Source organism: Neovison vison, chromosome 4, assembly GCF_020171115.1.
Source record: "Neovison vison isolate M4711 chromosome 4, ASM_NN_V1, whole genome shotgun sequence".
In the NCBI taxonomy this organism is placed as follows: Eukaryota; Metazoa; Chordata; class Mammalia; order Carnivora; family Mustelidae; genus Neogale; species Neogale vison.
Window position 1 is genome coordinate 225,488,559 of NC_058094.1, and position 12,580 is coordinate 225,501,138.

General features: G+C 63.8%; 1 protein-coding gene across 2 annotated transcripts in view; it reads right to left on the reverse strand.

Annotated features, from left to right (window-relative positions):
• Window positions 1-1,497: 1,497 nt before the first annotated feature.
• KCNH2 (potassium voltage-gated channel subfamily H member 2) overlaps window positions 1,498-12,580 on the reverse strand; it is a 31,487-nt gene continuing 20,404 nt past the window's right edge. Inside the window, exons 1-11 of one of the 2 annotated variants that reach the window (XM_044246841.1) lie at window positions 11,677-11,784; window positions 8,694-9,122; window positions 7,794-8,181; window positions 7,266-7,465; window positions 6,582-6,834; window positions 5,223-5,416; window positions 4,883-4,982; window positions 4,004-4,276; window positions 3,745-3,931; window positions 3,292-3,469; window positions 1,498-2,062 (exon numbers count right to left, since the gene is read on the reverse strand). In XM_044246841.1, the coding sequence (XP_044102776.1) occupies window positions 1,913-2,062; window positions 3,292-3,469; window positions 3,745-3,931; window positions 4,004-4,276; window positions 4,883-4,982; window positions 5,223-5,416; window positions 6,582-6,834; window positions 7,266-7,465; window positions 7,794-8,181; window positions 8,694-9,122; window positions 11,677-11,784 (2,460 nt within the window). In that variant the 3' untranslated portion in view covers window positions 1,498-1,912. Of the gene's footprint in view, window positions 2,063-3,291; window positions 3,470-3,744; window positions 3,932-4,003; window positions 4,277-4,882; window positions 4,983-5,222; window positions 5,417-6,581; window positions 6,835-7,265; window positions 7,466-7,793; window positions 8,182-8,693; window positions 9,123-11,676; window positions 11,785-12,580 lie in introns of those variants that run through there. The other variant, XM_044246840.1, reaches the window with a different exon arrangement.

The following is a 12,580-nucleotide window of genomic DNA, read 5'->3' on the forward strand; positions in this document are numbered from 1 at the left end:
GTGTGAACCGTAGCTGAGCTCCTGGATGAGGATACGCTAAGGCCAAGGGCGGACGGTAACAAGGATGGAGCCTACATCTGAGCACCGGCCCTTGGCCCAGCTCACATGGACCCGGTGTGCCAGGGGCACTGAGCTGTCTGTACTTCACTTCTCAGTGGCAGCCTCACGGTCACCTCTGCTTGGGTCTGTCTCTGCCCCACCCCCACCGTCCCCCATCCCCTACCCCCTACATCGCATACATCAACCCACCAGGAAGTCCCGTGTGTGACCACCCCAGTGATGAGCATGTGTGGCAGATCCCAGGAGGGGAGCCAGGGCCCTGGGGCAGAGTCACCTGGACAGAGGGAGATTCTCTCCTAGCTCTCCTCCCTGCTCTGGGCACAGCAAGAATCCTCCGGGCTGCTCAGAGACTGGGGTCTCTGCTCCCATTGCCCACCCCACCCCAGCCACGGGCATTGAGAACAGCCACATTTGATTTTAAAGCCAATTAACAAACCCACTGCCAGGGGTCAGGAGTTGTAGGGGTTAAGTAGGAAACCGCTCAGTCAGCTCTAGAGGCCTGCCGCAGCACTGTTGCCTATAAACAGAGCCAGCCACTGCCCCTCGGCTCCTCCTGCTGGCCAGCAGGTGCCTGCCATGGTCACGGCCAGCCAGCCGCGGCTCCAGGAGGCTGTGTCCTCACAAGCCCAGCAGCACACGAGAGAAAGAGAGTGTGTGTGTGTGCGCGCACGCGCACGCACACAACCCTTCCCTGGCCCTGGGATGTACACTGTGACTGGCTCCCCCACTAATGGCAATGAGCCACTCAAAAAATTCCACCTCCTCTAGGCAGCAAGTCTGTGGCCAAGATCACAGGTGCTCAGACTACCGTGACCGGGGTGGGGCCCGTCTGCAGCCAGACACCTGGGGAGCTCTGGCTGGGGCTAGAAAAGCAGTGCCCAGAACTGGGGTGCTGTGGAGGCCCAACTATACTGCGTCTGCCTGAGTGTGGGTTAAGGTCAAGATAACACTAAGTCAGGTGGTTGGGGATGTGAGTCAGAAGGAACCAATACAGCACCGGGTCAGGGTCAGTGTGGGCTGGGCCCACGAAGTGTGTAAGGCCAACAGGCCAGCGTAGGGCTGCGTTATCAGTCAGCAGGGCCAGCCCTGGGAGCCAGGATGCCACCCAGCAAAACACGACCCTGAGGGGCTGGACCCAGGCCTGGCATCGCACTAGGATGACCTCTCTATTCAAAACAATCCAGGTGGTTCTTGGCTATCCTGAATCCAGGGCCACAGGAAGCAGGGCCCCCAAGATGCAGGAATCCCTGGAGGTGACCCGCATCAGCCCCCAGGGAACACCCTCTGTGCAAGCTCCAGACAGCCCCTGCAGGCCCTGTGCACCCAGAGCCCCCCGAGACCCCAGTGCGCGTGCGCACAAGAGTGTGAATGTGAACACAGGATACAGCGTGTGCCGAAGGGCCCCCCTTCCCCACTCTCAACACTGCACGACTCTCCTCAGGATAATTATTTATTATTCATGGTCATCAGCATCTTCATTAATTATTCATATGATCCTTAATTATTATCCTTAACAATAAGAGCAGTAAATAGCAGAAAAGTCCTTGAGGTGCCTAAGGCCCAGGGCCGGGTGCCTCCGGGCAGTTAGACCAGCTAATGCCCCCAGGGCAGTGGGGAGACCACAGACCCCCATCCACTGCCCGGCCCTGTCCCCTGCCCCTGCCCCTTCCCCTCCCGTGGGGGCCCAGGAGACTGCAGGCGGAGATGGTCCCGAGGGCTGGGGGAGGGGCTGTGCCTTCACGTTCTTCTCCCCTTTCTTGGCCAGGGCCTCCTGGGCAGGGCCTCTGAGGGGAGGGGCCCAGGCAGTGCGCTGAACCCTGGGTGAGCCACGTGTCCACACCGGGCAGCCCCACTAACTGCCCGGGTCTGAGCCATGTCTGTGCAGGGGCTGGGAGGTGAGGGCCCCCAGCTGGCCCGGCAGGGAGAGGCGTCGAGGGGGACCATCTTGGGGGAGCTCTGGGGCCCCCGGGGGGAGCTCCTCGAACGCCATGAACTGGGAAACCTGCAGAGAACACAGCATGAGCAGAGGAGGGAGACCGCGGACGAGGCAGAGAGGACCAGGAGAATTCAGGGACAGAGGACGGGAGGACAGAAGAGGGTGGGAAGGGACAAGGAGAAGGGCCAAGGCACACAGGCCAGCACCTGGATCGTGAAGGGGAGGTACCAAGGCTGCAAGCAGAGAAATGCATTCTCCGTGGGCAAGAGCCCAGCTGCGCAGCTGGGAGCCCAGGGAGACATCCGTGACCCAGGGGGGCACTCCAGGCTGCAGCCACTCCCTTCCCCGGGGAACACAGCAGATGACTCCAAACCCAACCCAGAATACGGGGCCCTGAGTTGGGACAAAAAGAAATGAGGCTCCTTCCTCCCATCTAGAAAGAACTCGGGGACCTAGAAACAGAGGCAGGCTGGCGGCCAGGCCTCGGAAGGCCAGGGAGAGTGCCAGGGCAGGCGGGAGGGGTTTGCGGATGCTGATGAGTGTGCTGGGAGATCTCCGCGGGGGAGGCCGTGAAGGGAGACTGGCACGTTTGCTGACGTGGGCCCTGGTGTCTGCAAACAGGAGCAGGCAGCATATGGGAGGGGGAGCAGATGCCAGAGGAAGTGGGGAGCAGATCCCAGGCGACCTCTAGGAGCCAGAAGAGCCCCCTTCTTGGGGCCCAGGCACAGCTGTCTTGTCAGAAGACTGGGAACACACATGTCCACTCAGGAGAGGACAAAGGGCAACAGAGGCCCACTCCAGCAGAAGAGAGGAGATGCGGGCCAGAAGTGCTACCCTGGGGCTTAGCCAAAGCCCTCCAGACAGCCCTGTGAGGCAGCCAGCGTGACAGCCACTGAGCCACAGAGCCAGAATTGAGCAGCGCCCGTCACGGCAGGGAGCTCGGACCGTGTGGGCACGCAGCCTCATCACAGGGCGTCTGGTCCACCCAGCCCCCTCCTCGGGAGACCCCTCATGGCCACGACACAGACACCTTGGGTAGATCTGCTCAGCCTGCTAGTCTCCTCTGCCCCGCTTTTGGGGGACTTTGGCTTGGGGGGCTCTCCTGCCTTGCCCTGTGCCCACAGCTCCCAAGGAAGCCTTCCTTCAAGAGCGCCATCGGGGACGAGGGCAGAAATGGGGGCGGAAGCCGCGGCCCAGTGCTGAGCCAAAGGACAGCAGAGCAGGTTTGGGGTGGAACTGGGGCAGAGAAGGCGAGGCCGGGGTGCCCTGGGCAGGGGGAGGGCCTTGGAACTTACCTGAGAAAGCGAGTCCAGGGTGAGGGTAGGGACGGGGCTCACAGGCAGCAGGGAGGAGGCGGAGGTGGGACCGGGCCCGGGGGTGGTCACAGCACTGTAGGCAGGTGGGACCAGAGTCATCTGTCTCTGTAACAGCTGCAGGACAGTGGCCATGTCTGCGCTCAGCCTGGTCTCCAGCCTGGGGCAAGAAGGAGGAGGGTGCTCTGGCTCTCGGGGGTGGGGAGACCCTGGCAGCTGGGACTCCGGGACCGCCCTATGGACCAGCCGGTGGGGCCAGCCCAGCCTCCCTCCTCTCTCTAGGGGTGCGACCTGGGTCTCGGCACCCAATGGAAGGAGAAGGACAAGGCAGCGCACACACAGAAAGGCCCACACAGCACACACCCTCCCTGCGGGGACCCCCCCATCACACACAGCCCACCAAGCCCACCCCTCCACACCAGGAGCCAGCCTCACCTGTGGAGCTGCCTCTGAAGGGCATCCAGCCTGCTCTCCACGTCGCCCCGGGACCTCCGGCAGGGGCTGGAGAGGGGGATGTTCAGGAGGCTGGGGGTCGGGGCAGGGCAGCGAGGCAGTTCCTGGTACTGGCGGCCCCGGCTGTCCCCCCAGAAGCTGAAGATGTTGGACACTCCTGAGAAGGCCCCTGGAGCCAGAGAACTGGGTTGAGCCCGGTCGGCTGCCACGCCCCGCCCACCGGGGATGGCCCTTACCCTACCTGACAGCGGGTTACAAGTGTCACTGTTCTTCTCACCGTCCTCCGTCAGGGGCTCCCCACCCGGCGGCTCTCCGGGGGGCCTGGGGCTGGAGAAGGGCACCAGGCGGAGGGGGCTGGAGCTGCGGCCTGGGCCCTCATCCTCACTGCTCTCAGGGCTGGAGGGGCCACTGGATGGGCTCTCCCCCCACGGCCCCCCTGGCCGGACCCGGCTACTCGGCCCTGCCCCCGCCCGGCCCGGCCCCAAGGCGGACACCTCCCCTGGCTGTTCCGGGTCTGTGGGAAACAGAGAACAGGCCTCAAAGAGGGAAGGAGGCACGGAAGGGGTGGGGAGGGGTGGGGAGGGGAAGGGAGGGGAGGGGACCAAGCAGGCCTGGCAGAGGGCTGTGCTAGGACGCCCTGGTTTTTCCCCGGCTGTTTCTTCTGCCCTTTTCCCCACCTCAAGCGGACTGAGAGCTCCCGGAAGCGGGACCAGGTCGTCTCCGACCGCTGACTGCCCAAGCACAGGCAGTGGCACTTATGGGCCGGGCTCTCGGAGATCCCCGTCTCTGGCCCCTCATCCCCCTCTGCACTGTCTCCTCCCCCCGACATCAGTTCAAGGCAGCGCCAGCCACCTGAGGCCCAAAGCAGCTGAGGCCAGTACTCCCCCACCCAGGAGGGTGAAGGGGGCTTCCCGGAGGAGGTGCCAGTTCAAATGGACATTAGAGAACGGACAGCGTTTGGGCAGCTGGGGTGAGAGTGGGGAACACTGAAGTTAGGGGTGCAAAAGTCTGCAAGGCCAGGTGCAGTGGACACTGACCCACGGACTCCATGCTCCGCCCCCCTCCCACCTCACCTGGACCCCGCCCACCGCTCCCCGCCCCCGCCCCGCCCCCGCCTCACCCTTGTCGGTGCGCCTGCGGAAGGACAGCTTGCGCTTGCGCTGTCTGTTGAAGCCGCCCTCCAGCTCCCCGCTGCCAGGAGACCCGGGGATCATGTTGGTCTAGAACCAAAAGCAGTGTCAGCTCCCTTCTGCACCCACCTGCCTTGCCCGGGTCAGCCCACACCCCCTCATTAACATAGCAAGCGGGGCCTGGAGCTCCCAGCAAGATGTCACTTCTGCCCTAGAAGGAAAGCTGAGTGACGCTGGGACACCATCTGACAGGCCGGGAAAGAGGTCGGAAGAGGTCACGCAGTTGGGGGCGGCCACCAGGGTGCAGCCTGCTCAGGGCAGCCCACTCACATCCCGCAGGTTGAAGGTGATCTCCAGGCTGGACCAGAAGTGGTCAGAGAACTCAGGGTACATGTCTAGCACCTCCAGCAGGTCATCCCGGTGGATCTTGTGCAGGTCACAGTAGGTGAGGGCCCGCACATCACCATTGGACTTGCCAGGCCGAGCGTACAGGTTTAAAGGCTCTCCAAAGATGTCATTCTTCCCTGGAGGCCACCAAGAGTGGGGGTTCAGCCCCTGGGCAGCATCACAAGCAAAAGGCACCTGTCTTCCCGGCCTTCCTATCCCGGACTGGGGGCTGAGGGCCTCCCCTCAGTCTGAGCACCCACCCACCAGCCCCAGCCCCCACAGCCAGGGAAGCATCCACCAGCCACATCTTCCAGCCTGCACCCAAAGGCGGGTCTTGTGAGGCACGAGGGGACGCGGGGAGAGGGCGTGTTTCTCCCTGCCTTTGAGTACTGCAAGCAGCCAGCGGGACCAGCCTGGAAAGCCCACTCTGCCCTCGGTCCTGGCCTCCTTGGGTTCTAAGCCCACTGTATCTTGTATCCACCCTCCAAACCCCACGTCCTAAACCCCCTCCTGGCCAATCACTGTGTCCTCGGTGTTTTTCACACTTAGATCCTAACACAGCGGGGAAACAAGACCAACATTTTGTGTATAGCACAGCGCAGCTGACCACAACACCCAGCAGGTAACCCCAGAATGTGTCACACGTGGCGGCACGTTGTGCGGTGAAACGTTGGTTTTAGTTGTGTCTGGGATGTCTGCAGGGTGAGTACAGGTGTTCGTGCTGAACTGAGAAACAGACATGGAGTATGGCCCATTGCGGTGCCTCTGCCCTAGGGCGCAGCTGTCCAGGGCCAAGGGAAGGAGAGGCGGAGGGCCGAAGTCCCCACCAGGCACCCCCGCCCTGTGTACAGATGGGACAGAAGGTTAGGAAGAGAGGGGAAGAGGGACAAGTCTCCCTTCGCTTTGGAGATGGTGAGCACTAGGCTGGGCTGTGCCACATGAGGCTGCGGGAAACTCCGTAAATTTCCTTAGTAAAGTCGGATGCTTAACCTCCCTCCACTGCCCACGTAGGAGTAACCGGTTTGGTCCCGCCTTCAAAGGCAGCAAGAGTGTTGAGGGGGAACAGAATCCAAGAACCCCCCGAGTTCAGCAGCCCCACCCCATGCGGGGCTCCTCTCCCCTCTCCCCCTTGGAGGGCCTAGGCTTTGACGAATTAAAGGAACTCAAGGTCCCTGCAGGCAGGCCTGGGTCCACAGCCCCAACAACTGTCCCCTCGGGGAGTTCAGACCTCTTCAGGCTTCAGTAGGCCCTTCCCGCCCAGCACCGGGCCCCCCCCCCCAACACCCGCACCCAGCCCTGTACCCAGGATGGCCACGACGACGTCCCCCCGGAGGATCTCAATGGAGCCCCGGGAGATGAAGTAGAGGGCGGTGAGCAGGTCCCCGGCGTGCACCAGCGTGTCCCCCGGCGGTGCATGTGTCGTCTTGAACTTCATGGCCAGGGCCCTCAGGCAGCCCTTGGTGGCCCCTCGGAAAGGTTTGCAGTGCTGGAGCAGCGAGCGGTTCAGATGCAGACAGATGTCCGCCTGCAGGCACTCAGGGAAGCCTTTCAGCACCTGGGGGCGGGGGCCGGCTCAGCACCCTAGCTTCGGGCGCCTAGCCCAAGACCCTGGGAGGAGCACCAGAGGGTCCATCCCTTCTAGCCAAGCGCCCGTGGGGATGACCCGCCCTCCTGCTCTCAGCCTCCATTTTTTTGGGTAAAATGTCGAGACCCATCCCTGCCTGGGGCTGTTGGAAGGTTTCAAAGCCTTGCCTCTGTGCAAGGGCCTGCTCTGGCCTGCCCGGCGGCGAGAGAGCTCTGGCGAGCGAGCTCCATCATCGGAAGGAGGAGAACGCCTCTCCCAGGAGCCCTCGCAGCGCTAACTGGGACCCCCGAAACCGCAGAGTGTGCTGCTGTCAAGGGTGCTCCGGCCCCGAGAGAAGTCCCACCGCGGCCTTGCTCCCTCCGGCCCGCACCTCCAGCCCTCCTCGGAGTCCGGGGCCTCACCGCGTTCATATCGATGCCGTTGGTATAGGACCAGGCGTGCTGGAAATACTCCTCCAGCCGCTGGCGCAGGGGGTTGGGGATCTGGTGGAAGCGGATGAACTCCCGCACGCGGAGCATCTGCGTGTGGTAGCGGGCGGTGCCCGAGTACAGCCTCTGGATGATGGCGGACACGTTGCCAAAGATGCTGGCGTACATGAGGGCTGGGGGCGGGGGGGGGGGCGGGAGCGGGAGTCAGTGCGAGGGACCCCGCCCGCCCCTGCCCCGGGTCAGGGACACACGCAGTCACACACACAAGAGCTGCACAAACACAGAAGCCCAGGTCCATGCACCCTGGGGCTCTGCCTCGTGCCCCAAACACGCCCCAAACTTGCCCCAATGGTCGTCCCTGCTGCCTTCATGTCCCAGGGCCCCCCTCTAGCCCATGTGGCATCTCCCTCTCCTCCATCACAGGCTCCTCCCGGACTAGGCACCACACAACACCCCCCCACCTGCCGCTGTCCCGCCGCCCACCCCCAGGCACACACTCACAGCCAATGAGCATGACACAGATAGAGAAGATCTTCTCGGAGTTGGTGTTGGGGGACACGTTGCCGAAGCCCACGCTGGTGAGGCTGCTGAAGGTGAAGTAGAGGGCCGTGACGTACTTGTCCTTGATGGACGGGCCACCCAGGCCACTGCTGTTGTAGGGTTTGCCGATCTGGTCCCCCAAGTTGTGCAGCCAGCCGATGCGGGAGTCCATGTGGGGCTGCTCCATGTTGCCGATGGCGTACCAGATGCAGGCCAGCCAGTGCGCGATGAGCGCGAACGTGCACATCAGCAGGAAGAGCACAGCCGCCCCGTACTCCGAGTAGCGGTCCAGCTTCCTCGCCACGCGCACCAGCCGCAGCAGCCGCGCCGTCTTCAGCAGCCCGATCAGCTGCGGGGGCGGGGGCGGGGCGGGGGGAGACCTTCAGTGTGGGGGCAAAGGAGGAGTCGGGGGGCGCTGCAGTCCTGGGGTCACTAGAGAAAGATCCCCAAACACTTCCTCCCAGAACCTTCTAATGACTGAAACACCCCCCATTCCCGAAGCCCGGCAGAGGGTCCCATTAATCCTTGCGCCAGCCCTGTGATGACACGGCTCATGGGGTCCCCCTGCTGAGAAGGGGACTCTGAAGGGTCCTACAGCCACCCTGAGGCACCTGGCCAGAAATGCCCCTGGTTCGCAGGCCACTTCTGTGTGATTTGAGCATGGCGGCCGCTTTGGACAGACAGAAGAAGGCAGCCCCTCTGGACCTCTTCCTGGGGAGTGGCTCCCATGGAAAGGGGTGGTGGCCACAGCTTAGCCGGGGCACCTACCGTGGCCCCCTTTCTTTCACTACCTCCCCGTGCCCCACCACCTCCTCTCCCCCTCCCGCCGCCCTCCCAGCCTCTGCCTCCCCGCCAACCGACCTCCTCAGAGCCGGAGCCAAAGATAAGCAGGTCAAAGGGGATGGCGGCCACCATGTCGATGAGGAACCAGCCCTTGAAGTAGTGGACGGCGATGCGTCCGGGGTGGCTGACCACCTCCTCGTTGGCATTGACGTAGGTGGTGCGGAAGTTGATGAGGATGTCCACGATGAACATGATGTCCACGATGAAGTCCACCACGGCCAGGGGCTGGCAGGCATAGCCACAGTCGGGGGCCTGGGGGCCCTCCTCCGTCTCCTTCAGCAGGAAGGCAGCCGAGTAGGGTGTGAAGACGGCCGTGTAGATGACCAGCAGCAGGATGAGCCAGTCCCACACGGCCTTGAAGGGGCTGTAGTGCAGGATGGTCCAGCGGTGGATCCGCGGCGCCTGCAGCTTGTACTCGGGCAGCACGTCGGCGCCCAGGGACAGGACCTGGACGGGCAGGGAGGGCAGAGGTGACGGAGTGACGTACCCCTGGAGGCTAGCGCCAGGGATCTCCACAGTGGGAGTGGACGTCACCTCTGCTGGGGCCTCCAGAGAAGAGACCAAGCCAGCAAGAGACTTCCTCCAGACCGAGGAAGGGAGACACCAACAAGCGGCGGTCAGGAGGCCAGTCCCTCAGCCAAGTGGCTGTGGCCCCTGCCCGCCTGGGGGCTCGGGCACTACTCCTCCCCGACGCAGCCCACGGGCCTACTGTCTGGCCACCTGATCTCAGGACACCAAGCAGTCATACCCAGACCTACGGCTCTCCCCACCCCACCCACCCCATCCCAGTGACACACACCCATCCCCCTGGTTATAACACCCCGAGAGGACCTTGCCCAACCCCCACCCCAAAACCACACACACACACACACACACACACACACACACACACACCACTCACATGCACCATGATCCCAGTATAGAAAATGCTCCAAGCGCTAAGATTCCAAGCCTGGATGACAACCCCAGGAGGCATAACTTCAACACATAAAATGGTGGTGGGCACTGCTGCTCCCGGGGGCCCAGGGAGTGAGAGGCTAAAGGTCCCTTTGCTGCTGGCCCAAAGGTACCAGCCACCCAGACTCAGACCCCTTGGCTTCCCTGGAGGAGGGACCAAGGCACAAACCCCTGCCATCCCCCCCACCAAGCCCCTCTCCCCAGACCCAGGGCCGCCCTCAAGCTCTGCCCTCCCACATTCCTACAAAGGCCCACAGAAGTCCTAAGCCAGCCATAGACGTCCCTACATGAACATAGCCAGCGAACGTTCCCAAGTGTCCTACCCCAGCTCTGCACAGGCTCAACGGTCAGGCGGAGGCAGGCCTGCCATCCCCACCACACGCCAGCAGCCGTGCCCTTCTCTTCCCAAGCAAAAACTAGGAAGAACCGAGGCCAGCTTTCCCACACTAGGCCAGGAGCCTGGCTGTCCCCTGCTGTCCCCCCTGCCCCCGGAATCCTCCCCCACAGACATCTGACTCCAGACTCTGTCCCTAGGTCCTCCAGGCCTGGCGCTGCCATTCCCAGGACACCCAGCCCGAGGCCTCACCCACACTGTTGAGAACCAAGGTTGCTGGCCTCACTCCAGAAGTACTGTGCGCCCGGGCCCCACATCCTCGCACCTCTGGGCGAGGAAGAGTCAGGGTGGGTAGAACCCCCAAAGATGCCCATTCACACTCGAGCCAGGGATCCCCTGGACCCACCATCCCTGGTGGACTGTTCAGAGAGCATCTCCTTAGAAGAAGTAACTGGAAGATAACACGGGCTATGGTTGGGGATTTGGCCACCCTGCGGGAGGCAAGGCAGGTCAGAGATATCTGATGACTGGAGAAGCAGCTACAGTCAGGGGAGGGGAGGGAGCATGGGGGCTTCCAGGCCCCCACTTCTCCCTGCCTTCAGCCCAAACTGCTTGCTCCTTAAGGCAGAGAGTGTGAGCCAATGGCTTTTCAGGGGTCAAGTGAGGACTAAAGAAAGAACCAGCCAGGACCCCCACGCACAAGGAGGGCAGAAGGTAGCTGCCCCTGGACGGGGCTCCTCCCCAAGCCTGAGAGGCCAAGCCCCTGGGGACTGTGTTGGCCCACACCCCTGGCACCACCCTGGCACGACCCTGCCCCTCCCCGAGTCTGGGCCAGCAAGACCAGCACAATGCCCCTGCTCAAATGCACACTCAGGGGACACACCTGGGACTCTAGACCTGGATCCACAGACCCCCTCCAACAGGGGCCAGGCCGTGCTCGGCAACCACCGGTTCACCGCATGGCCTTGGCCCAGATTTGCAACCCCTACCCTGACTTCTGGTCCCACAGAATACTGAAGCTTATTTCAGCCAAATCCTGGGTCATCACCCATGGGTAGGATTCTCCACCACCAACCCCCATACACACACCTATTCCCTGGCTGGGAGGCGTGCAACACGGCCACCCGCCCCTGGGAAGAGGTGACCCGGGTGGCTGAGCTTAGCCTGCCCTCACCACCATCCGGTGGCCCCTGACTCCACGCACTCCTCAGCCTCGGCCTCCAAATCGGGACCCCTGAACCAGCCCGAGCCTCTCTCCCTACCGCCCCGTGTCCAAGCCAGCACCTGGTGGGGAGCTTTAGGGACCCGGCACCTTTCTGGCAGGCCTCTCACCGTCCCCCCATGCTTCTCTCCTCCCCGTTCGCCCCCCGTCACCCTCTCTGGGCACGCGTTTCATTCCTGTTCTCCCTCTCTTTTTGTATTTGGAGCCAGGACTGTGCGCCACAGAAGCCATGGAAGAAGGGAAGCCCCGGCAAGAAAAACACTGTGCACGCAGGCCCCGCAGGCCTGGATGAGAGAGAGCAGGGCCCAGCAGTGGGATGAGCAGAGCTGCGGACCCCACGGCTCCCCAGACCAACCTGCTTCTCAGAAGCCCTCTCCCGGCCCGGGAGCCAGAGCCCTCCAGGCCGCACCCAACTTGCCAGTGCCTGTCTGGGTACCCCAGCTCAGGGAGGGAAGGGGGAAGTGGCTGGGGGTGGGGGGGTCACCTACCTCCTGGGCCACCAGGCTGGAGATGCGCACGGCCCGCCTCACCCGGCCCTTCTGGGCCCTGGGCTGCAGAGCCCCTGTCCTGCTCGCCTTCCCTGCTGGGGCCGCCATGGAGGACTTGGCTCCCCCCAGCCTGCCTGCCCTGGAGCCCAAGGGCCCGGCCAGCGCCTCACCTGCACCCCAGCAGCAGTCCCAGCCCAGGCTGCGCCCCAGAGGTTGGCGGCCTGGCTTCCAGGACAGCCTCTGGCATGAAGCCAGGGTTGCTGGGGCTGGGCCCCAGGGCCAGGGTCACCCTGGCAGTGAGTGTGGACAATAGCCCTCCTGGCTCGGGCTGCCCATGGCCCCCCAGTGCGGGCCCCGCTGCCAGGGTGCCGCTCTCTGCCCGCCGCCAGCCCAGCAGCAGCGCCGCGGTCGGAACCTCGGCTCCTCGGCCGGCCCCTCCTCCCAGGTCCCCACCCCCACCCTGCCACACTGGGCTCCCCCGCCCCGCCTCGTGCTGGCCAGCGGCCCCCTCCCCCGCAGCCCGATCAGGGCTCCTGCTGCAGCCGCTCCCGCAGCCCATGCCCCTCCCCCTCCCCCCGGCAGCCAGGCCTGTCACCGCAGATTAATGGTCTCCCCGACACCCCCGCCCCGCCGGTCCAGTGCCCAGCCAGCCAGAGTCAGACAGACACCCAGAGATGGAGAGACCGCCTGGTGACAGGCAAAGCCAGGAACGCACACGTGTGCTACCACCCAGGACCACGCCAAGACCACACCACGAAAGGCACACGCTCAGGCCCGGGAACGCGGCACACACCCGGGGCTCCAGGTGGGAAGAGAGGCAGAGGCAGGAGGGGGAACGAGGCAGGCAGCCAGACAGGGGGCCTGGGGTGAGGGGAAGCATTCTGGAATCAAGGCCAAGGGGCTG